A 22,736-nucleotide genomic window follows, 5' to 3' on the forward strand; every position below is an offset into this window, starting at 1 on the left:
TTTGTTTTGCATGTACAAGCTGAAACATGCAAAAAGTCAACGTGTTTAAAGGTCTTTGGCCTCCTTCTTGAGCTTGCCGAACTTGGACGAGCCGTAGTTCTGCCACCAGATGCTGGCGTTGAGGTAAGTGGCGTAAGCCAACCAGCCGACGTAAGGGATGGCAAGGAGACCGGCAGTCTCATCGACGTCCTTGACAGTAGCAGCCCAGTAAGCGACGGTACCAGTCAAAGCACCAATGTTGACCAAAGCCAAACCGACGTTTCCGGCACCGAAGAAGAGGGGAGACCAGAGAGCGTTCAGACCGAGCTGAATCCAGTAGAGGGAGAGGGCCTTCTTGGCGGCGTTACGGCCAAGACCGGGAGGAGTGCGGTCGAGAGCCTTGACGGTCAAGTGGGAAGCCCAACCCATGGAAGCGTAGAGGAGGGGCCAAACGATGCCATAGTAGCTGGAAGGGGGGTTCAGGCTAGGCTTTTTGAGAGATTTGTACCACACCGAGTCGGCAGAGTAGTTGGACGACTTGGTGGCCAAGCCGTTAACGACACCTACAGCGACGGGAATTCCAACGGCGAGGATGGGGTTGCGGGGCTGCCCCAAAGAGGAAATAGATTGGAAAGAGAATGTCACACATGTCAGCACGGGCCACACCAGCATTGCAGATAGGAGAGAGAGAGAGAGAGAGAGAGGGAGATGACACTTACGATGTCAATGAGGAGGCCTGGAAGGTTGGACATGTTTGCCATGGTATCAATCTGCTAGATGGGGATGGATGTGGTAGCAGGAGAAGGAGGAAGAAGGAAGAAGGAACGAGCAAGGAGGAACGAGCAAGGAGGAAGAAGGATCAGAATACAAAATGGAATTGCGAGCGCAGCAAGTGCAATCAAAGTGCCATTTGTAATCCACAGACACACTGAGGCAGCGCAACCCTCTCTCAGACGATCCAGGATCAAATGGCCAAGAGACTCTCTCTCTCTCTCTCTCCCTCTCTCCCTCTCTCTAATCACAATCACAATCACAATCATGCCTCGGATGCGCCGATCTATCTTGGTCAGCTGTAACTTACCATCCGAACTCTTTCGCATCCGATCACGATAACAAACTTGAAATGGCGTGTGAACGGTGGTTTTGGCAACGCAAGTCTTGGTCCGCACTTGTCCCGTTCGCTGGCTGTCTGAGCAGTGTCTTTCGGCATGCCCGAATCGCAACACACAGCAAAGGTGTGGAGGGTGACAGGAGTGTATGTGCGCGCTGATGTCATTCAACCAACGACGTTCCTTGAGGCCATCGCAACAGCTGCTAGTTCATAGACGCTCAAGCGCTCGGCCTTTTCTTTTGGCTAGCTTCTTGGCTTGATTCTAGACTTTTTTCTTCGGCAGGTGCCGCGCCTCTCCCGCGAAAGAAGCACTTGGGTTGGATCGGATCTGCCGATCCTGCTCTGTGCTGAGTGTGAATTTGCTGGCTGATATTGGCTTATCTTGCTCCAACAAGCCAAACACGTCTGAGCTTTGACCTTGTCCAAGGCAAGGAGGAGGCAGCAAAGAAGAGAGCCGCTCTCGTCCATCACGCTTTCTAGCAATTCAACACCAAGCAGCGTCGTCGCTACAAACCGCATCTCAATCCCTCATCGCACCTCTGTATAGCATCGCACCTCTGTATAGCATCGCACCTCTGCATAGCATCGCTTCATCGCTGTTTGAAGCTTGCAAGGCATTGCCTGGCTTGCACAGCATAGCATCCATCTCTCAAGGACATCATGGCACCTTCAAACTCAAACAACAACCCCTCCGCAGCTCTTCCGGAGCACTGCTACTACGGTTTCGCAGTGATCGAACACGAGCTCAACCCATCCTCTCACCCCACGCCGACTCCACCGTTCGATGACGAGGGCCAAGAATATCCTCTCTTTGTAACCTGGAACATCTTGACACACAGCTCTGTAGGCCAACCCGCATGTTCACCCGCTTCTCGACCCACCCCACGTCTACGAGGCTGCATCGGTACATTCGAAGCCTACCCTCTCGCTCAAGGCCTTGCCGAATACGCCAGCATCTCTGCCTTCAAAGATGGTCGTTTTCCAGCCATCACACAGGCTGAACTACCTCGTCTCGAATGCCGGGTCTCGCTCCTGACTGGTTTTGAAGAATGCGAGGATTATCTCGATTGGCAGATTGGCACGCATGGTATCTACATTTATTTGCCTAACCCGGCTCTTGCACCAAAGTCTTTGCTGGCCGGTGGCAACCAAGATAGTGCTAGCTCTTCCTCTAGCTCGCCTTCTAGCACTCCTGCCGTCACTTGCCGCTTTGCAAGGCCAGAGGCCTCTCGACCGGCTCTTTTGACGGCGACCTATTTGCCTGATGTGATTCCTGATCAAGGCTGGACTAAAGTGGAAGCCATCGATTCGGCAATCAGGAAGGCTGGCTTTGATGGCAAGATTACCGAGGATATTAGGAGGTCCTTGAGAGTGAGGAGGTATAGGTCGGATAAGGTTGAGAGAAGGTATGCCGAGTATGTCGCTTGGAAGCAGGGGCAGTGAGCTCAGCGAAAGCATCCTTTGGCTGGCCCAAGTAAGGCTCTTTCAACCTTGTCTTGCCTATCACAAGTCTGGCTTGAAATCGTTCTGCATCCCTCGCCATGTCGCCTCGCCATGTCGCCTCGCCATGTCGCCTCGCCATGTCGCTTCGCTTTGTCTCTTGCTGTCACATTGTTCCCTCTAGCAAGTCTTATGCATCTCTTTCTCTTTGTTCTCATTCCTTGTTTCAATTCAAGCAGCTTCTCTCTGAAATCCACACTCTTTCATGTCTCTCCTGATGCGTTGCTAGCTTTGCGGATCTGCAACCTTTGTTGAGCCTGCCACCTGTTTTCGACCTTGACAAAGAATGGATGCTGAACCCATCCCAGCATCGTTGCCATCGTCACACACGACCCATCTCTTCGTCTTTGCTCTGATGGAAAAGGTCTGAATTGATATGAATGCATAGGGGTCGGTCGGGTCTTACAAAGTGCCCTCCATACTGCCCTCCATAGTGCAACTTCATACGGCGTTTAGGCAGCATTGACAGAAGGATCCTTAGTGAACCTCAAGTAAGGCTTGACGGTTTCGTAACCAGGGAAAAGCTTTTCTGCCTCTTCGCCCTGAACGCTTGGGTGAACGATGACCTTGTCGCCCTTCTGCCAGTTGACTGGGGTCGTAACCCTGTACTTGTCGCCGATCTGCAGAGAATCAATGACCCTGAGGATCTCATCGAAATGACGACCAGTGCTTGCAGGGTACGAGATCTTGAGACGGATCACCTTCTTAGGGTCGATGACGAAAACGTCACGAACCGTGAAAGGGATTCCCTTAGCATCGACGTTTGTCGGGTCCAGGGCGTCAAGCATGTCGTACTCGGTCGAGACTTTGCGATCTTTGTCGCCGATAATGGGGAAGTTGACCGACGTTTTGCCAACTTGGTTGATGTCTTTGATCCATCGATCGTGAGAGGCAATGTCGTTGGCGGAAAGACCAATGACTTTTACGCCTCGTTTCTCGAATTCGGGTGCTTTGCGGGCAACTTCGCCAAGTTCGGTGGTGCAAACGGGGGTGAAGTCATCAGGGTGAGAGAAAAGGATGCCCCATGAGTCTCCGAGATATTCGTGGAAATTGATGACACCCCTGTCGAAAGACCAATGCAATTGATTGATTGGTTGATGGATAGGGACAGAAGACAGGTCAGCATACAAGTGCAAAGCTAAACGAATGCGAGCACTAATGGCCGCTACTCGAGAGCAATATCACCAAGGGCCATCCACAAAGCATCGTGGATGATGGTGAGCGGTGTTACTTACTGAGTGGTCTCAGCGGTGAAGTTGGGAGCAATCGATCCAAGGCGAACGTTGGGCATTTTGGGTACTACGAGGCTCAAGGAAAGGTGTTGGTGATGGTGGAAACGGCAGGAGTTGTCGACACACTCGCGACAAGCACAACCTGACTCATGAGAAGCTTGTTTGCCAAGCTGAGCTCAGCCGAGCCCACAGTGACAGGCAAGAGTGTAGAAAGAAGACTGCACCACTCAGCGTCTAAATGGCGTCTTGTCTCGCGGGGGAAAGGAGCCAGACGCACATCATTGCCAATCTGGATGGCGTGATTTCTAGTAATTCTCCGATTCGGCTAATCATGACCCTCTTCTTTCACTGTTCATATCATCAGGGTCTAACAGAGTCCTGACAGTTTTGCGGCTAGATCAGGTGATCTCATGCAGGAACACGCGAGAGGGTTTGCCGCGTTGAGAAGGCGGCTCATTAAGGGTCCTCACACCAGCTGACTGCTCGGGTAAGGAGAATGTCATGCGGGCCTTGCTCCTAGGCCAGCAAGAGGCGGTGCTGGTGTAATAAGTCAAGTTGGGAGAGACTGACAGCTAATTGACCGCTTCTCTCTATCCGCCCTCAGCACAACAGGGTGGGCTGCAAAAGACGATGAACTTTGGCAACTGCTTCAGTGCGCCATGCTGCCAAGTCATTTCAATTTCAACCCGAGTTGCCGCTCGAATGCTGAAACTTGATGCTCAATAGTCGTCGGATTTGCCGTCTGTTTCCTTTTACACAAGCAGGCTTTTCAGGAACTCCGAAGGCTTTTCGGGAACTCCGAAGGCTTGTCGGGAACTCCGAAGGCTGTTCTGGCACTCTTTACCTGGTTGGCATGGCACCATCCAAAAAAAAAAAAAAAAAAAAAAAAAAAAAAAAAAAAAAAAAGCAAAAAAAAAAAAAAAGCGTTGGCCTGTGCTTTTGACGGCGGATGAGATCCGAAGAGCAACCTGCTGATTTCGATGCCCGACCAACAGCTGCCTGATTTCTTGTCTCTCTCTGTCTTTTCTGTGTTTCTCTCCACTTTTCCAGAAGTTGGACCCTGACAAAAGAAAAATTGAATTGAATTGAATTAAATTGAATTGAATTGGATTGAATTGAATTGAATTGAGTTGAATTGAATTGAACCGAATTGAATCGAATTGAATTGAATTAAACTGTAATGTATCCAATTGAATTGAATCTAGTATCAAAGTAACAAACGTCTCCAACGCCAATTTTGACTTGTATTTTCCATTACAAGTGCATTGCTGTGACTAGGGAAAAGAGAAAGCAACTCGACAGTGATTTCAGGGGAAAGGAGCGCCAATTTGCATTGCATTGCAGCACATCGCAGTAGAGTGCAGTATCATTTGATAGAGCCCATTCCTTTGTCGCTTTTGCTTTGCTTTTTAGAATTACATCCATATCCCCACCGCCAGCAGCAGCTCAGAGGAAAAGAAGCAAACACTCCGCTTTGCTACTCACACCAAACCTCCATCCCTACCTCCATCTCAAATCGCTCTCCTCTCTACAGCACTCGCCATACCTTGCCCTCTCTCTCACCAAGACCTTGTTCACTTTTTCTCGCCATCAATCTTGGCCCCTGCCTTTCCCTTCTCTGCTGTCCGTTGCGCTTCGACCTACCTTCGGAACAGCTCCCACCTCCTGTTCCTCACCACAGCTGCAACTGCATTCACAAACTCCTCCTCTTTCTTCCCAACCCTGGCCAACAATCTTCCACTTGGCCTCCTCAGTAGGCACACCAGCATTCAGCCAGTCGCATCCTCCTTTCCCGCCCGACTTAACCGCTAGCCGCCTCTCCTCATCTCGCTTTCCTTCCGGTACTGTTACCTTCCCACCTCCTCCTAGCTTACTACCCCTATCTCCCTCTGTCCCTCGGCACAAGCTCCATACGCTTCCTTTGCTACATGCATTCCATGCACCTCTTCCTCGGAAGCTCTCTTTAGAGCACAGACTAGTCCAGCAGCGACGACAAACGAGCGTTCATTGCCAACCTTACACTTACAACCCATCTCAGCGATATCACCAGCATTCCCCTCACTTTGACCTTCTCAACATACAGCAGCTTTCTTTCAAGCAACACGAGAATATGACGGCCCAGGTGGTCTACAACACCATGTCTCATCATCACTTTCCGTCGCCGTTTTCATCGCCCCTCCCAACCCCTTCTCCGACAAAGGAAAGACAATTCTCGGCCTTCCCCTTCCCCGCACACGCTTCCCAAGTTGCATCAAGCGAAGCAGCGCCGAGCAAATCTCAGCCTAGCACAGATCAAGCGACCTCATCCAAACCGCGAGAGAGTCAGCATGTGCCTGCCAAGTCCTATCGAGCACCACACTCGAAACGCATCTCAAGGCCAAGGCTGAGTAGTCTTCAAAGCCTCAACTCTGCACCTGCATCGCCGTCGCTGACAGAGCAAGACAGCGGTCGAGCTTTCATCTCTACATCCCGCTTTCACACTTCCCACCCGAGCATGGCCAGGTCCCACTCTCGCAATGCTGTCGAGACACTCCAGCCATTGGCAGAGTCGAGTGAAACTGCAAGCAAGCACAACCTTTCGGCGAATAGCACCACCAGGTCCCCGCCTATCGCTGCCCAGACATGGACAAAGCAAACCGCCGAAAGCAGCAGCGCTTTGCCACCAAGACCAAGACGCTCGTCCACCAGTCCAAAGCTCGAGTCCGGTCTCAGCGAGTTCGGGCAGATGGGAGCACCTTATGCTGAGAACGACCGCAATGGCGCCAGTAAGGATGTCTCGGCCAAGTTGCGCAACTTTCAATCCAGCACAGGTGCTTTTCTTCGGCGCAGTCATACTGTCACCTCAGCTATTAGCTCTGCTGCACAGAAGAACACTCAACACAGTCACCATCATCATTCACCGCCCTCGTCGAATGCAGTGACCTACGGTCCTAGCAGCGGTAAACATGCGCCCAAACTTTCTCAGCGACGTCAAACCGTCTCGAGCGTCTCTCCGACTGCTGCCGATCGCCAACCTGGAGCAGCAAACAGCTCGATTTCACCGGCATCTAGCCGCACGCTTCAATTCGCACAGCAGTCCCCTCACCCTCTATCTGGAAGCACACTCTCCCTCACTTGTCCAGCTTCGCACATCCGCCAACGTGCCACGTTGCCCAACAACCAACTCGAAGCCAAAGTCGTCATCCTCGGCTCCCAAGGTGTTGGCAAGACATCTCTTGTGCATCGCTACACTTCCGGCCAGTTCGCCATTGCTTCTACTCCCTCAACGATCGGTGCTAGTTTCCTGACAAAGAAACTCATCGTTGATGGTGTAAAAGTTCGATTGCAGCTTTGGGATACGGCTGGGCAAGAACGCTTCCGAAGCATGGCTCCAATGTACTACAGGGGCAGCCAGGCAGCTGTGATCGTGTACGATATCACTTCGATGTCGAGTTTCATGGATATCCAAGCATGGATTGAAGAGTTGAAGAAGAACATGTCTACCGATTTGCTTATTCATGTGGTGGGTGCAAAGGCGGATTTGGCTTGGTCGAGCAGGCAGGTTGACTTGGATTTTGCTCGTGCTACTGTTAGGAGTTGGTTGCAGCCCTACTCGACCCAGCTTGCTGCCGCATCGTCGAATTCTGGATTCAATAATGTCGAGGGTAGTCCTGCATCTCCTACCCGGCCCTCATCGAGGTTGAGCGGGTTAGGATCCTTAGCTGTTAGTTCAGCTTCTCGGTTTACTGCTTTCCAACGCGGCCCACTCGGTACCACCAGCACCAGCACTAGCACACTCGCTACCATCCCCGCAGCGGTGGGGATCAAACCGAGCTCATTCACAAGCTCCACCGCCTCCACCGGCTCGGCAAACAGCGATGCAGGTCGAGACGCAACCCTGCCCAACACCGCGGATTTCGACATCTCATGGGAGATAGTAGAAATCTCTGAAGTTTCAGCAAAAGACGACTGCGGTATAGAAGAAGTCTTTCTAGCTGTAACCAAGAAGTTGGTCGAGAGGACAAGTCAGATTGAACAGCAGAGGTTGCATAGAGAGAGAAACAGTATCTTTTTGAGTGCCAGTGAGGCTGAGCAGTTACTCAACCGCAGTGCAGGCCGAGCTGGCCCAGGCGCAGGTGGGGCGATCAATACTAATAGCTGGTCTTGTTGTGCTTGATTGCCCCCCCCCCCCCCCCTTTGTTTGCATCGCATAGTTTCGAAGTTGAATTGGATTCTATATACCTTATATCCTTGTTGTGTCTGTCTTAGCAATCCATGGTTTTGTTTGCATTGCTATCTTGTCTCGTCTTTCAGTGTGTTGTAAGATTCAGCTGGGTTGGTAAGCAAAACACAGATGCTTCGATCGCACAATATACCAAGGCATGCATCTCTCATGTTGTATTTTGCAAGAATGAATTCTCGAAACGTGACAGGAAAATTTGCTGCTCAAAGTGGCAACCAAAACCCAAGACGCCGTTCGAAAGATATCGAGTGTTTTACAGGAAAACTAAGCGGTTGCCTGTAAGCTGAAGAACACCCAAATCCTGATACTCTTGCAAACATTCCTGCAGTTGATCTTCCAAAAACCCCTTTGCAATAATCTGATCTCTGACTCTTGAGATGGGGATACCTTGATCTTGCATCTGCTCGTCTGTGTCTTGGAATTCCTCTGCGGTTTTTTGTACAAGTGTGTAGTAGTCTTTGATGATTCTGTAGATTTTGCTTAGATATGTCTGATCTTGACCGAGTGCGTTTCTGGAAGTGTTGGTGAGTGAGGTATGGTTTAGGATTGAGGATTTAGAAACTTCCAGCAATCGTAGAGCTTCGTCGACGTCAGGGATGGATACTTGGTCATCGAATCGAAGACGTGCTAGGGCTTGCGAGAGACGAATAATTCCCAGTAGCGTTCGGGCGCTGACGTAGCCTGTGCTGGAAGATCCGGGAGAGGAGCTAGAGGTGTTGGATTCGTGGCATACATCGTCCTCTTTGTATTGGGAACGCATCGAGACGTAAGCTCCGACGACGTAGTCCGAGACTGATTTGGGCAGCGTTGGACGTTTTTGGCGTGCAAGGGCAATGTAGTGACGCATTAGGGTGGGGGAGATTACGTCGAATTCTAGTTCCGGATGCGCGTTGTGCATGTGGACATAGGTAACGTGCTGTGCGAGTCGCTCGTCGTCATCGCGAGTGGGAGTGTCGAGGATGAGATAGAGAATGTCGAAACGAGAAAGGAGCGCTGCCGGCAGATTGATGTTGTCCACCGGGCTCACCCTCGGGTTGTATCGACCGTAGAGTGGGTTCGCAGCAGCAAGGATAGATGTGCGGGCATTCAAGGTGGTACTGATGCCGGCTTTAGAGATGGAAATGGTTTGTTGTTCCATAACCTCGTGAATCGCAGTTCTGTCACTTTCCTCCATCTTATCAAACTCGTCGATACATGCGATACCGTTATCCGCCAAAACGAGCGCACCGCCTTCCAACACCATTTCATCCGTTACCGGGTCGCGCATAACAGCTGCTGTGAGACCCACGCCACTTGAACCTCGACCAGTCGTATAAACACCGCGTGGCGCCACCTTGGAAATGTATTTGAGAAGTTGCGATTTAGCCACACCGGGATCTCCCATCAAACACACATTGATGTCGCCCCTGATCTTCATTCCATCTGCAACCGTCTTACTTACACCTCCTACCAACAATAGCAGCAGACACTTTTTGACATCTTCATGACCGTAAATCTCGGGTGCGATCGAACTGGCCAACTTCTGATACAAGGCCGGGTCATCTTTAAGTTGGCCAATCGCAGCAGCCATTTCTGGCGTTCGTTCAAGAGCAGTATACTGTTTCTTCAACTGATGAATATGTTGTGCGTCCAAGTAGGTGTCGGTGAGAAGACCTGCTCGGATAGCCTTGAACCCGGAATACGGCATGGGGAGGAATATGCCGCCGACGTGAACGACGTCGCCGGGACTCATGGCTCGAGTCAGAGGGCCATAGACGTGGATGGTCATCGTTCGGGGGATGTGGCCGACGGGAACTTGGTCGGCCATCTCTTGGATTTTGACTTCTTGGAATGGGATGAATTTGCTAGCGCGGACCTGGGGATAGAGGGGGCCACGGGTGTTATTGGTAAGGCAACGACGAGAGTTGCAATGCGTTAGGGGCATGTATTGTCGCGATGTTACCTCTTGGAAGATTTCTGCACCGCATACGTCACATGCGTAGGCGTCGACGAGAAGGAAAGGTTTTACTTCCGAGACTCGAGTGACGATTCCACGGACAGTGATGAGTTTGCCGAGGTGAGAACCGCGGACGGAACGCACGGCCAGCGGTTCTTCCGGTGCTTCTGATGGGGAGAGTCGACCTGTGTAGGGTTTGAAATAGAGCGTGTAACGACGGAGGAGGACGGGAGGGAAGATGTTTTCAGAGGCATCTTCAGGTGCAACTCCTGCATCGTTGCGGTCTTCCGCGCTTTCTACTGTCCTTGCGTTTCTCTCCATTCTTTGGTGTCGAATGACGTCTAGTACGTCATCCTTGTGCGAGATGTCTTTGCTCGGTTCAGGTAGCAAGCTGTCCACACATTCGCAGAACAAGTCTAGATAGCGTTTGGCATTGTGGCGAATCGCACCGACCAAAGCCTTGCCGCTTTCGTTTGTAGCGGTGTTGAAATGGGAGGCAACATCGTTGAGGTCGATGATGAGCGAATCCTCTTCTCGGTTGGCGATATTTTGAAGTTGATGCATGTACAACGGAATCTGGCGGGAGGAGGAGGGTTGGGCACCACTACGATCGACGTCCATACGGTTGAGCGAGGATGACAGGTCCCGGTCAATGTTGAGCTCGTCTGGATCGTCGCTGGTCTCTTCGAGACTTATAGGCGCTCCAGATTGGGAAGAGGGGAGAGAGGAGAGTCGGGAGGAAGGAGCCTTGAAGAAACAGAGGAAATCGGTGATTTTCTGTCGCTCATCCTCGTAGTTGATGTTGAGGCTGACGGTGGGGAGGATAGGTGCGCTGGACGACATCCTTGCTAGCCTTCCTTGTCGAGAGAGGGGAACGTGGAAATGGGGTATATGTGTCAGCACGGCCTCTCGGTCTGGGAAGCTTGCGATCGAGTCGACGAACTTTGATGGTTGTGGATGTGCAACTGTGAAGCGTCCAGGAAAGTGAGATGGATGATGGCCAAGGAAGAGGAGAGGTCAAGGTGTAGCAGAAGAATGTTTGGTGCTGCTTGGTTATGGAGAGAGTGTGAGATCAACTCCACTGTCAGAACGCGCTCACGACACGAAACGCTCTGCTCTTTTTGCTTTTTGCGCTGCTCTTTTTGCTCTTCTCTCCTTCCTCAGCTGTGCTGCGCGGAGAGGGATTCAATTTACACGACGCGCAAGTCGCGTCTTTTGAGATACTAAACAAACAGCAGAGAGACGCGTCTCATCGCGCGTGTATTTTCGAGGGCTGTTAGGTCGTCTTTGTTTGGCCTATTAGACTCGACAAACCGGCGTCTATATCTCTCATAGCGATCAAAAGCTGCCGGAATGAATCCTTTACATCTGCTTGCGATATACAGGTACATAGGGTTGATGGCTCTGATAAGCTTCGAGAGGGTGTGAGAGAGACTACGGCTTAAGCGGAAGATCAGCCAAACAAGGAGCATTAAACAACCTCCCATTCCAACCTCCCCTCACGGTTGGAATCGCCACTCCTGTCCACAACAACAGATTTGCTATTGCAAACACCGTATATGTCACTTTCAAGGTCAAACTATCCAACTCTATCGCCAACCTCGCTGTACAAATCGCCAAACTTGCAAAGGGGAACGTCAATCCCCACCATCCCATATTGAACTTGAGTTTCCCCCTCTTCAACTCCCTAATAATGGTCAAGAGTCCGATAGCCAACCACCAGATGCCTAGCCCGAAGAGGAGCATTGCAGAGATGAGTCCTGCGCCGTACAGTGCTTGTCCGACGGAATAGAGTTGCGCAACGCCAGAGGGAGGACTGCGTTGGAAGAGGTGGAGTGCTACTCTACCCAAATGGAGGCACGCTTCACCGCCTTGCCCGCAGGGGCCGAGGGGGAGGAATACTGAGATGATCACATCCCTCGGAGGGGATTTAAATAGAAGGAGGCGCTGGAAGTAGAGTACCAGGATAAGTAGGGCAAGCGGGAGCCCAATGCCGAGGACGAGATAGGAGACGACCATAATGGTAAATGCGTAAGTTGGGTATCTTTCCATGAGGATCTCTGCTATCACGCTCCCAGTCGCCGCTGCAGTAATCGGAGGGACGATGGGCAGGAGGAGTGCAGCAGTGGTTCCTTCAAAATAATGCTCTTGATACGTCATCATACTAAACGGCACCCCGATAGCCGTCATCAAACTCAACACCGTCGCTGCCCACCATAAGCCACTTGCTCCCAGCGCGAAACCTATCCCCAATGCGAACTGTGTTCCTAACTGTGCGATCCCGCTAATAATTGTTATCAGTGCCATTGGAAGTGTTCCCAGAAACATCGACTTTTGTGGATGCTTGATCGTCAGAGGCAGTACTTCGGGGTACATTAGATACCTCGCAAAGAATGCGCATAGAAAGAGGATGAATATCATGATATCTCCCAGGAGGAAGCACAGTGCTGGCCAGCGTAAGCCGGAATGAATAGATGCCCAGGGAAGAAGGTTCAAAAGCGTAGCTTGAACTCCAGTGCCCATCGTCACCGAAAACCAAGATGGGGTGAAATGCAGAACTCGATCTTTGATTCCATGACGGCGCATTGGTTTTCCCTCGTCACCGACGAGTTTGATCCGTGCTGGTTCGCTGCTGGCCTTGCTGTCGCCACTACTGCTGCTGCTGTCGTTGGTGGAAGGGGTGGTATGAGAGCGGTTGTGGCGGGATTCGGCAGCTTTTTCAGAGTCTGCTGTGCGGGCTAGTTCTTCCGCTCGTTGTCGGATTAAAGATCTAGTGGGGGCTCGCTTGGAGCTGCTGCGTGGTTTGCGACGCATCAAGGAGGAGAGTAAGCGGGTGCGCTGACGGGTATCAGAGCTGCTCTTGTTGCTCTCGAGGCTGCGACGCTGAGCAGGTTGGGCAAGATCAGCTGCTTCGCCTGTGAGGACTCGAGTGAGTCGTTGACCATACGTTTCGGTTGGTTGCATCTCGTGAGTGACTGCGAGCGAGCGATCAGATGCTGCTTCAAGGTCGGCTCGATCTGCGCTGCTAGTTGCTTGACTGCCAGAAGCTTGTTTTGAAGCTTCGTTGCACGTCGATGCTTCTCCCTGAGCACGCTGTATCGGAGAAGAGGCTTCTGGATGAGCATGCTCCACAGATGTCAGCACGTCGTTTTGTGGTTCAAGACCAGGAGCATCCTGATAGACGCTAGGTTGATTCGAAGTCATCTTGGGCTATAGGTCGTGTATTTACTGTGTTTGTATAGCCGAGGCTGGACCGACGGTCAGTTTGTGAGGTTAGCGGACCATTCTAAGAGGCGGCAATGCGCTGCGAGTCCACGCCGTGAATATACAGAATGTCGATACGGGAAGCTGAATGATGATGGTTGTGACTTGGAACGATGAAAGTGGCGTATGGAGGTGAGGATAACAAGGGTGCAAATACGCAAATGTCAGCCAAAAATAATAATAATAATAATAATCAATTTTAGAAAGCTCTCGTGGAGAAAAGCGGGAAAAGTTGAAGTCCTTCGTCAGTGCGTTGAAGTCATTCGTCAGTGCGTTGGAGTCAGTCGTCAGTGGTTGGAGTTGAGGCGTCTAGTTGATGATGATGGTAGGAGAGAGAGAGAGCGAGAGAGCTAGGAGTCTATATATACAAAAAAAAGAGCGGCGGAGAGCCGCATTGACTGCGGAGCATAACAAAGCATTTGCCTTGAGTAGGTTGTGACACATGTGGTCCGTGCTAAGAAGTTCAGGCCTTTTACTCGGCCGTAAGCACTACCTTCACTGTCTCCATGCTTTGTGCGGCTTTATCTACTTCAACTGGAAAGAGCGGCATTTCTCGCGCATTTATTCCCGATTCCTCCAATTTGTGCCGTTAGCTGGAGGCGGCCTAACACCGAGCCTATTTTGCTGTGATCGTGAGCAGCCAGAGTATCAGCACAATGCTCGCACTTGAATGTCCTCTTTCATCGATAGCAGCCTGTTATGCTGCTCAATCAGCGGTCGAGTTCCCAGTACAACACTCACACATACACACACACACACATATACAAGCTTGTCGCTATCGTTATCTTTGCAAACTGAGATGGATTCCGATTGTGAATGTGCTTATGTGAAGAAAACTAGGTTACAATACTATCCAGTGATGATGAGGGATCATTGCTTAAAGGTGCGACTTGATACCAGCCTTAGCAAGCAAGGAATCACTGATGGCATTGGTCTTGTTGATCCTATCCCAAACTTCAGGTGCTCTCCTCAACTCCAACTTGCCCAACTGCTGCAAGTGAACCTCGTCAGGACCGTCAGCATATCTCAAGGTACGCAACTGAGCATAGGCATAGGCAAGGATAGTGTCCTGCGAAACACCCTCTGCACCGTGAGCCTGCATCGACATGTCCAACACCTCCAATGCAGCGTTGACAACGGCAACCTTGGACATACCGATCTCACGCATAGCACCTTTGGCGTTGGTTTTGTCGATCATGTTGGCAGCCGAAAGCACGAGCAAGCGGGACTGTTCGATCTTGATGCGAGCCCAAGCGACGTTGGCGATGATGGTGCCGTGTTCGGAGAGAGTCTTGCCGAAAGCACGCTTGCGCTGGTCGGTGGCACGGGCGAGCATGAGGTCGAGAGCGCGTTCGGCAGTACCAATGGTGCGCATGCAGTGGTGGATACGACCAGGTCCAAGACGACCCTGGATGATTTCGAAACCACGACCCCAACCGAGGACGAGGTTGGTAAGCGGTACACGGACATTCTCGTAGATGATCTCGCAGTGACCCTCGGGTGCGTCATCGTAACCGAAGACTTGCATGGGTCGGATGACCTTGACACCGGGAGCATTTGCTGGGACGATGACCAGAGACTGCTGTGCGTGCGAGTTGCTGTTTTCCGGGTCAGACTTGCCCATAACGAGGTGAACGGCGCAACGAGGGTCGCCAGCACCCGAGATCCACCACTTGTGCCCGTTGATGACAATCTCCTTGCCCTCCTGACGGATCGAAGTGCGGATGTTGGTGGCGTCCGAGGAAGCGATGAAACGCTCAGTCATGGCGAAAGCAGAACGGATCTCACCGTTGAGCAAAGGAGTAAGCCATGTGTCCTTCTGCTGCTGGTTACCGTACTTGGCGAAGACCTCCATGTTACCAGTGTCAGGGGCAGCACAGTTGAGCGACTCGGAGGCGAAGTGAGAGCATCGACCGGTCATTTCGGCAATAACGGCGTATTCCAAGTTGCTCAAAGGAGAGCCGACACCAGGGTAGTGCTTGCCAGAAAGGAAAAGGTTCCAGAGACCCTGAGCCTTGGCCTTCTTCTTTAGCTGCTCGACGACTTCGGGGACGATCTTCCATCGCAGAGCCGGGTCGGTGGAGACCTGAGCATGGTAGAGACGCTCTGCAGGGATACATTCGTCAATGACGAAACGGATGACCTTGACGAGAGTCTCCTTGCCGAAAGGCGTGAACTTGTCCTCGATCAAGTTCCAAGTAGCAGCACCGATGTACTTCTTGATGAGCTCGTCGCCACCGAGGCTAGCGGCAAGGACTGTCGACATTTTCGAAGGGAGAACTGCCTTCTGGTAAGGAGCTGGAAAGGTGATAAGAGGAAGCCGCACGGAGGAAAGAGTGTGATGAAGGCAAGAGAAAAACAAAAACAAAAACGGGGAAGTGTGAGCCAAGTACTTGTATGGGCGAGTACTTGTATGGGCGAGTACTTGTATGGGCGAGTACTTGTATGGGGGAGTACTTGTATGGGGGAGTACTTGTATGGGGAGGAGGAGGAGGATGGGTCACCGGATATGGTCCGGTCGAAAGGGTCGGATGCTGGACCGGAAAGTCAAGAAAGCGGACAGGCCAGACAGAGAGACAGAGGCAAAGCTTGTGTCCACGCAGAACAGAGAGCTGAGCTAGAAGAGAGCGTCTTTCTCAAGGGTCAGCAAGGCAGAAGAGCACCAGGAGACTCGGGCAAACAAGCAAGCACCGAAAGCAGAGTGCTTCCATTTTGTGGGGTTCAATCCAACTTGGATGCACGGAGCACAAGTTGGACCATGCGCAGGCCAAACCAAAGCTGCTCCTGCTCTCCTTGATCACGGCATGGGACAGAAGGGCCATCTATTCGGTCGACCCCATCCCTGTGTTACACAAACAAATGCGGCAGAAGCAGACCGACAATGAGAAGCCGAGTGACCGGAAAGCGCCTCTGTTGATCTACTAAAACTATGTCACTTCTCCTCCGATCTCACATTCCGTACTTGGGGTTAGCGGGGCAACTATGTCGGCTATCTCTTCACCGGAATGCCGATGCCAGTCCCGATAGTCGATCCGGGTCAATATCCTATATATCCGAGTGAGCCAAGTTGGCGTCAGTGTGAGATCGAACTAAAAGTCACATACTTTCACTAATTTTTTTTTTTGGCGCAGCAAAACCTCGACCTGAAATTTCGGCTTTCGGCAATTCGGAAAATGCAGAGGGCCAACTGACGAAGCTCTTTCTCAGGCTGCGCTTCTTACCTTGGAACTTTCACTTTCACCACCATCTTGAAGACCTCATGGAACGACGAACACTGCTGATATATGGATTGAACAATCATAAGCATAGGCCTAATAACCAACCCAATCACACATTGATTCCATCGCCCCGTTATCTGGAGCTATCACTATGACAGACTCCTTCGAGATCATCATCGTTCATCGCAAGCAGGAGCACAAGATCGAGTCTCTTACCTCCTCCAGCACACTATCAGAGCTCCGTAAAGCCGTCGAAGAGCTTACCTTTGTACCTGCTGACAAGCAAAAGCTGCTAGTTCCAACAAGTGCTGGCATAGCTGACCTCAACCGTCGCCACGATGGAGACATCAAGATGGATCAAAGAACGCTTGCCGACGTAGGCCTGGCTAGCAAGCCTGAGACTAAGCTCAGCGTGCTAGGGCCCTCGTCGCATGAGCTTGAACAACTGTATCAAAGCGAGTCCGAGATGCAGAAGCGCAATGCTCCTCGTCAGTACCATCCAAGCATGCTTCGAGGTGCCAAAGCTCGCAACACCACGCAGCCTGCTTCTAGCTTTTCACCTTTTGGCAAGATCTACGCTCACCCCATGACATCCGAGTCCTCACCATTGCACGCCAAGATCATCGACTACCTAACAAGGCTAAGCCGAGACCCTGGCATCTTGCACATTTGCTCTCTGCACAACTTCCGCGTCGGCGCACTCACCGAGCTTCTGCCCTGGGAGCATCCAAATTTGCTTGGCTTGAACGAGAATGCAGGCCAACGTATCTTGCTCCGCATTCGAACTGACGACGCGGAAGGATTCCGAGACTACAAGACTACACGACGTGTTCTCGTACACGAGTTGGCGCACAACAAGGTTACCCATCATCCACCCGAGTTCAAGATGCTCAACAGCGAGCTCAATGCTCAAATTGAGGCCTTCCAGAAAGCACAGCAGGATCGATCGCACAGGCTGGTAGAGGGTGATGTGTATGAGCCATCTGCTCCGGCACTCTCCTCTGGGATCAGCAGTGGCGGTCACCGACTCGGAGGCTCAACCAAGAGTGCTAGTCGCGATGCTGTCACAGCCGAAGAGCGACGTCAGCGGATCCTCATGGCCACCATGCGTAGGCTCGAACGTGAAGAGCAGGAGATCGAACAGAGCTGTGGTAGTGCTGCCACTGCTGCATCGTACAAGGATCGGAATGCATCTTCAACATGCTAAGCGTACAACCAGCGTCTCTACCTCTGCACTGGCCACCATCTTTCCGTCCATCTTTCCGTCCATCTTTCCGTCCATCTTTCCGTCCATCTCTCCGTAGAATTCGACAGCATCCTCTACTTGTACCCTCGCATCTAGACCCGACATCCTGTAACTTGATATTGTATCTCTAATTTCGCAACAGCATGCAACTGCTCCCTTCCTACTCTCTACGTCAGCTGTCTTATGGTCCGTGGTGTTGAATGTAAGAACAAGAGTCTGTTCTATCAGCACCTTCCTTAGCAAGCAATGCTCCATAGATGGGGCATGGATGGGCAACAGCTCTTTCTCTGTGTCTCTCTCTTTCCGCCTTGGCCGCTGTTAGGAGGACTTTGTCTTGTTGGATCAAGGGGCAGTCCTCTTGCCTTGGCTGTGTGGAAGAAAGAGGCCAAGTCAAAGCGAAACGCACAACAGAGCGCGCCTAACACAGCGACCAACAGCAAGCACTGGCCACGCGAATAGCAATCAACACTTGACATCGAGCAACCAATAGGATGCCAAGGATGGAGAGAACTCGAGACTCTGCAGCTTACAACACGCTGGTTGGATCGATGATGCTTCTGTGATGAATTGTGAGCACGAGATTGCCCCTGTTCCGAGGAGATACTGGTAGCCGAGGAAAAAGTGGAAAAGCAGGCTGTGCTTCCTCTCTCTGTCTCTCTCGTCGGCAGTTGTGTTGGGATCACCACTTTCTCCTCCTCACTCGTTCACACTCTTCCATCATCCTGTCCACCTCCATCATCCTGTCCACCACCACTACCAACCACCACCAACTACCACCAACCACCACTGGCACCAACATCATCACGACACAGCACCGGGCTCGATCGAACAGGACATCTCTTTCCTTTTTACTACTTCTGCTTCCGGATCCGCATGGCGTTGTGAACCTCTTCTTTAGTCTCTTTAGGTACCTCTGGTCGATTTTGCTCGCTCTGCTCCATTTCTTCCTCCGCTAGACTTGCCCAAAATGCCTGCCCTCGCAGAGCCCGTCCACACGGGCACGCTCGTTTGCGTCGTCCTCAAGGCGCGCAACTTGCCCAACAAAAAGTCCATCGGCAAGCAGGATCCCTACACCGTTCTCAGCATGGGTCAGGAACAGCAAAAGACAAAGCCCGACAAACGAGGTGGTCAGCATCCCACTTGGGACGAACAGCTGCACTTTGAAATCTACGAAGATATGGAGGATGCGCTAGCCAAGGACTCTACCAATTCAACCGGCTCCGGATCGAAAGCTACCTCCTCATCAGCCCTTCCCAAGCCGAAAGGCGGGAAGAAGGTGCTCAAAGTGACTTGCTATGCCGATGACAGCAAGGAGCCCGACTTCATCGGCGAAGGCTTGGTCGATCTCACAGAAACGCTCAAGACCGGCGAGTTCGATGAGTGGGTCACTATCAAGGCCAAGGACCGCTATGCCGGAGAGGTCTATCTCGAGTTGACATTCTACTCGTCTGCAGCTCCGCCTAAACAGCGTAAAGCATCCATCAAGCCTCTCCTGTCAGGCAGCGATACGTACGGAGGTGCAGGAACGTTCCAAAGGATAGAAGACGCAGGTGACAGCAATGCCTCCAACACTGGATCACGCGGTCCCGCTGCACCTCCCATCCCTGCTTCGATGCGGCCTGGTGCTGCTGCTGCCGGCTCCAACAACACCCACAATCGCATGTCCAGCAGCATTTCTACTTCGAGCCTCTCCTCTTCCCTGCACAGGCCCGCTGGGTCCATGTCGCATTCCCAGACCATGCACGACCTAGGCGCCGGTACCCTTCGACCCAGCTCATCCCTTGCCAACTTGGATGCCTACACGCCTGCCTATGCACCCGCCAGCATCTCACGCTCCACCAGCCCTGTGCCTCCACCGCACTCTTCGTCAGCGTATCACTCTGCTGCCCCTTCTCACTCATCTTCCCTCGGTCCTACTGCTGCAGGGAGCTCTCGTCGAAACAGCTATGCAGCCCCCATGACCTCCGAGTTCGGTCATAGCATCACTCCTTCTGCCAAATACTACTCGCAACACTCGATCACACCCTCGCAGAGCAGTCATTACCTCCAGAACAACCACGCACCCGAAAGCAGTGATGATCGATATGCTACCATCCGACCTGGCTCTGTCATACCGCCGCCGCAACCACAGCAGCACCATACATACGTCATCCCGCGCTCCCACTCTGTTTCTCACATTCCCGTAGCTTACACTCAGATGCCTCAACCAGACTTTGGCCCCGATCAACTCGTCCATTCCATGTCGCAGATGGGCTTCGGTCACTCCACCTCTTCCTCCACCGTAACAATGGACAAGCCTCTGCCTCCACCAACGCCTTCACATGTCGACGAGCGTCCGCCACAATCACACATCTATCAAGCACCGGCACACTTGGCTTCGCTTTACACTCCTCCTCCTGCGCCAGCGCATGAAATGCAACGCCCTCTCTCACCAGCTGCCAGGCCTGCAAGTAGCCCAGCACCTACACCTTCTGTTGTCAATGCTCAGTCGTATTACCACCAGCAGCAGCCACAACCGCTGCCATCGATTCCTCCACGATCATCCTCTCCTGGTGCACCATCCTCTGGGTATACGCCGATTCCTAGTCCTTATGCTCAGCCCCCTCCTCTGCCACCGCAGCAGCAACAACATGTACCGCGACCACTACCATCAACACAATCTTCCACTTCACCGGCATCTGCTCCTTATCCATCACACCTCTATCAACCACTCCAGCAACCCTCTCTGCCCCCGACCCAACTTTCACACTCGCACTCTCTCAGCCAGAACTACTCCCAGGCAAGTTGGTCCGCTCCTCCACCACCCCAACAACAGCCGGCGTACGCAGGGAGCACAAACGAACACGGAACAATGTCTTGCTCCATGTCAAGCGGATATGTTTACTCACCACCTCCTCAACAGCAGCAGGGATCAGATTGGGTGCCGGGTACAAGTCCTTCACCTTTACCACCTATTCCTCAACAACAAATGCCTGGCTTGCATAGCTTCTACGGCTCTTCACCATCTCCTTATCCTCAACCACAGCAGTATCAGTACAGCCAACAACCTCAACAGCAGTACACATCTCCACCGCAAAGCGCAAATGCAGGTGGATATGGAGGACAGTACTCCCAACCCCCACCTCAACCGCTACAGCAGGGTGGATATGCAGGTGGAATAACACCAACTTACTCTTCCTCCTCGGCTCTGTATCAGTCGCATCAAAACCAGTATCCTCAACACCATCAACAGCAGCAGCAGCAACAACATCATCAGTAGGAATATCTTCTTTCACGCATTTTAGGAGAGTTGGAAATACATCTCTTACAAACACATTCTCATTCTCTGCTTTTGATGTTTGGAAAGCGTTGCATTGCTCCTGAGTGAGAAGTGGATGCAGAATTGAGAAAAGAACGCCGTCGGGTTGGGTTAGAGGCCGGGAGGGCGTGCAGGCGGAGGTCCAGGTGGCTTTCGTCTGACTGCAGAGATGGACCTCGATCTTGATCTTGATCTTGAGCTTGAGCGGGAGAGTGAGCGTGAGCGTGAGCGTGAGGGGGAGGGGGAGGGGGAGGGGGAGGGAGAGAACGCATCTCTGACTCTCGCTCTTTTCGGACCTCCCCGAGGAGGTGGTGTGGCTGATCGTGAATCAACAGACCTCGACCTTGACCTTGAATCAATCGATCTTGATCTAGATCCAGACCCAGAACTAACACTCGGTCTGCGCCTTCTGCGCACTGGCGATCTAGATCTTGAACGAGATACTGAGAGAGAGTCGGAGCGGGAGGAAGGAGAAAGGGGTGTAATAGATCGTGATCTGCCTCTGGTTTTGCGTGGCGGAGATCTACTCCTACTTGGGCTTAGGCTTGGGCTTAGGCTTGGGCTTGGGCTTGGGCTTGGACTTTTGGAAGAGTAGCTTGCACTCCTGCTGCGACTTCGGCTGCTGATGCTTCTGCTTCGTACACGGCGTCGTGGAGGGGTGCGACTGCGACTGCGACTGCGAGATGAGTACGAACCGCTCTCACTCGACCTCGACCTCGACCTTGACCTCGTTTTATATATCGATCGCAAAGGAGACCGTCTACTTCGTCTCCTGACAGGCGATCTCGACCTCGACCTCGAACGAGACGAAATAGATCTCGAATCCGAAAAGCTCGGCGATCTAGTCCTTTTCCTCCGCCTCCCAACATCCTTTCCTTTACGTTCCCTACGAGAATCATCAGTGGAATACTCCTCACTATCACTCTCACTATCATACTTCCCTCTCTTCTTCGGTCTCGGGGAAGGGGATCTTTGTGAACCTCGACCGCCCCAGCCACCATCTCTCCTTTCCCTCGCCCTCTTCTCGTCTTCCCTCTCCCTCTTCTTTCTCTCCCAATCGAGTTTCCTCTGTTCATCAGCTTTTCTCCTCTCTTCGAGCCTCTCCTGTTTCTTTCTCTCCTGCAACTCTCGATCAAAGGCATCCCCCTCTCTGTACCCACTTTCCATACCTAAAGCGGATGCTAACCGGCGATCATCTGCTTGTTTAGCTTGGAGTAGCTTATGCGTCTCTCCTTGTCTCAACTTTCCTCTCTCCTCTCTACTCGGTCCTACTTCGACACTTGGTTCCTTCTCCCTTTCTAATTCTGCCATAAGTTTCTCCCTCAGCGCACTAACCTGACTTTCAATCTCATCTTCTTCCACATCATCATCCTCTAACTGGACTCGGAGTTCCATACATTTTACTTCCACCTTTCGCTTTCGTTCGTGTTCTAGGATTGCAGCGTCTGGCTGAACATGGCGTGTCTCCGAAGAAGACGAGTGGCGGGAGGAGGAGGATTTATTGAAAGGGTTATCTCGAGGTCGAAAGTTGGAGAGATTGCGTTGGATGTAGCCGTTCGTGCCTGTACCGCGGACTGTTTTTAGCCCGATACCGTTGTACATTTTCACTGATACAGCACTGAGATGCTGTGAGGTGGGGAAAGATAGAGGGGAATCGGTGGTGGTTGTGAAGGAAATGAGTGGATGATGGGTGAAGAGGGAGGTCACGTGAAATTCTGGGAATAGAATGA

General features: G+C 52.0%; 10 protein-coding genes across 10 annotated transcripts; 4 read left to right on the forward strand and 6 right to left on the reverse strand.

Annotated features, from left to right (window-relative positions):
• Positions 1–45: 45 nt before the first annotated feature.
• On the reverse strand, positions 46–731 carry UHO2_07062 (uncharacterized protein; the record flags this gene model as incomplete). The annotated part of the gene is made up of 2 exons (XM_041556518.1): positions 46–585; positions 699–731. 2 exons carry the CDS (start codon positions 729–731, stop codon positions 46–48), a joined length of 573 nt encoding a protein of 190 aa, XP_041412452.1.
• A 1,019-nt stretch (positions 732–1,750) lies between these two features.
• UHO2_07063 (uncharacterized protein) lies at positions 1,751–2,533 on the forward strand (the record flags this gene model as incomplete). Its single annotated transcript, XM_041556519.1, has 1 exon — positions 1,751–2,533. The coding sequence occupies one exon, from the start codon at positions 1,751–1,753 to the stop codon at positions 2,531–2,533; it is 783 nt and encodes a 260-aa protein (XP_041412453.1).
• A 509-nt stretch (positions 2,534–3,042) lies between these two features.
• UHO2_07064 (putative thioredoxin peroxidase) lies at positions 3,043–3,881 on the reverse strand (the record flags this gene model as incomplete). Its single annotated transcript, XM_041556520.1, has 2 exons — positions 3,043–3,652; positions 3,826–3,881. 2 exons carry the CDS (start codon positions 3,879–3,881, stop codon positions 3,043–3,045), a joined length of 666 nt encoding a protein of 221 aa, XP_041412454.1.
• A 2,078-nt stretch (positions 3,882–5,959) lies between these two features.
• On the forward strand, positions 5,960–7,978 carry UHO2_07065 (uncharacterized protein; the record flags this gene model as incomplete). Its single annotated transcript, XM_041556521.1, has 1 exon — positions 5,960–7,978. One exon carries the CDS (start codon positions 5,960–5,962, stop codon positions 7,976–7,978), a length of 2,019 nt encoding a protein of 672 aa, XP_041412455.1.
• Positions 7,979–8,297: 319 nt separating this feature from the next.
• Positions 8,298–10,823, reverse strand: UHO2_07066 (DNA replication licensing factor MCM7; the record flags this gene model as incomplete). The annotated part of the gene is made up of 1 exon (XM_041556522.1): positions 8,298–10,823. One exon carries the CDS (start codon positions 10,821–10,823, stop codon positions 8,298–8,300), a length of 2,526 nt encoding a protein of 841 aa, XP_041412456.1.
• Positions 10,824–11,414: 591 nt separating this feature from the next.
• UHO2_07067 (uncharacterized protein) lies at positions 11,415–13,184 on the reverse strand (the record flags this gene model as incomplete). The annotated part of the gene is made up of 1 exon (XM_041556523.1): positions 11,415–13,184. One exon carries the CDS (start codon positions 13,182–13,184, stop codon positions 11,415–11,417), a length of 1,770 nt encoding a protein of 589 aa, XP_041412457.1.
• Positions 13,185–14,121: 937 nt separating this feature from the next.
• UHO2_07068 (related to acyl-CoA dehydrogenases) lies at positions 14,122–15,510 on the reverse strand (the record flags this gene model as incomplete). The annotated part of the gene is made up of 1 exon (XM_041556524.1): positions 14,122–15,510. One exon carries the CDS (start codon positions 15,508–15,510, stop codon positions 14,122–14,124), a length of 1,389 nt encoding a protein of 462 aa, XP_041412458.1.
• Positions 15,511–16,613: 1,103 nt separating this feature from the next.
• UHO2_07069 (uncharacterized protein) lies at positions 16,614–17,669 on the forward strand (the record flags this gene model as incomplete). The annotated part of the gene is made up of 1 exon (XM_041556525.1): positions 16,614–17,669. One exon carries the CDS (start codon positions 16,614–16,616, stop codon positions 17,667–17,669), a length of 1,056 nt encoding a protein of 351 aa, XP_041412459.1.
• A 1,006-nt stretch (positions 17,670–18,675) lies between these two features.
• On the forward strand, positions 18,676–20,967 carry UHO2_07070 (uncharacterized protein; the record flags this gene model as incomplete). The annotated part of the gene is made up of 1 exon (XM_041556526.1): positions 18,676–20,967. The coding sequence occupies one exon, from the start codon at positions 18,676–18,678 to the stop codon at positions 20,965–20,967; it is 2,292 nt and encodes a 763-aa protein (XP_041412460.1).
• A 150-nt stretch (positions 20,968–21,117) lies between these two features.
• UHO2_07071 (uncharacterized protein) lies at positions 21,118–22,608 on the reverse strand (the record flags this gene model as incomplete). The annotated part of the gene is made up of 1 exon (XM_041556527.1): positions 21,118–22,608. The coding sequence occupies one exon, from the start codon at positions 22,606–22,608 to the stop codon at positions 21,118–21,120; it is 1,491 nt and encodes a 496-aa protein (XP_041412461.1).
• Positions 22,609–22,736: the final 128 nt, after the last annotated feature.

This window comes from Ustilago hordei (genome assembly GCF_900519145.1).
Source record: "Ustilago hordei strain Uho2 genome assembly, contig: UHO2_contig_23, whole genome shotgun sequence".
In the NCBI taxonomy this organism is placed as follows: Eukaryota; Fungi; Basidiomycota; class Ustilaginomycetes; order Ustilaginales; family Ustilaginaceae; genus Ustilago; species Ustilago hordei.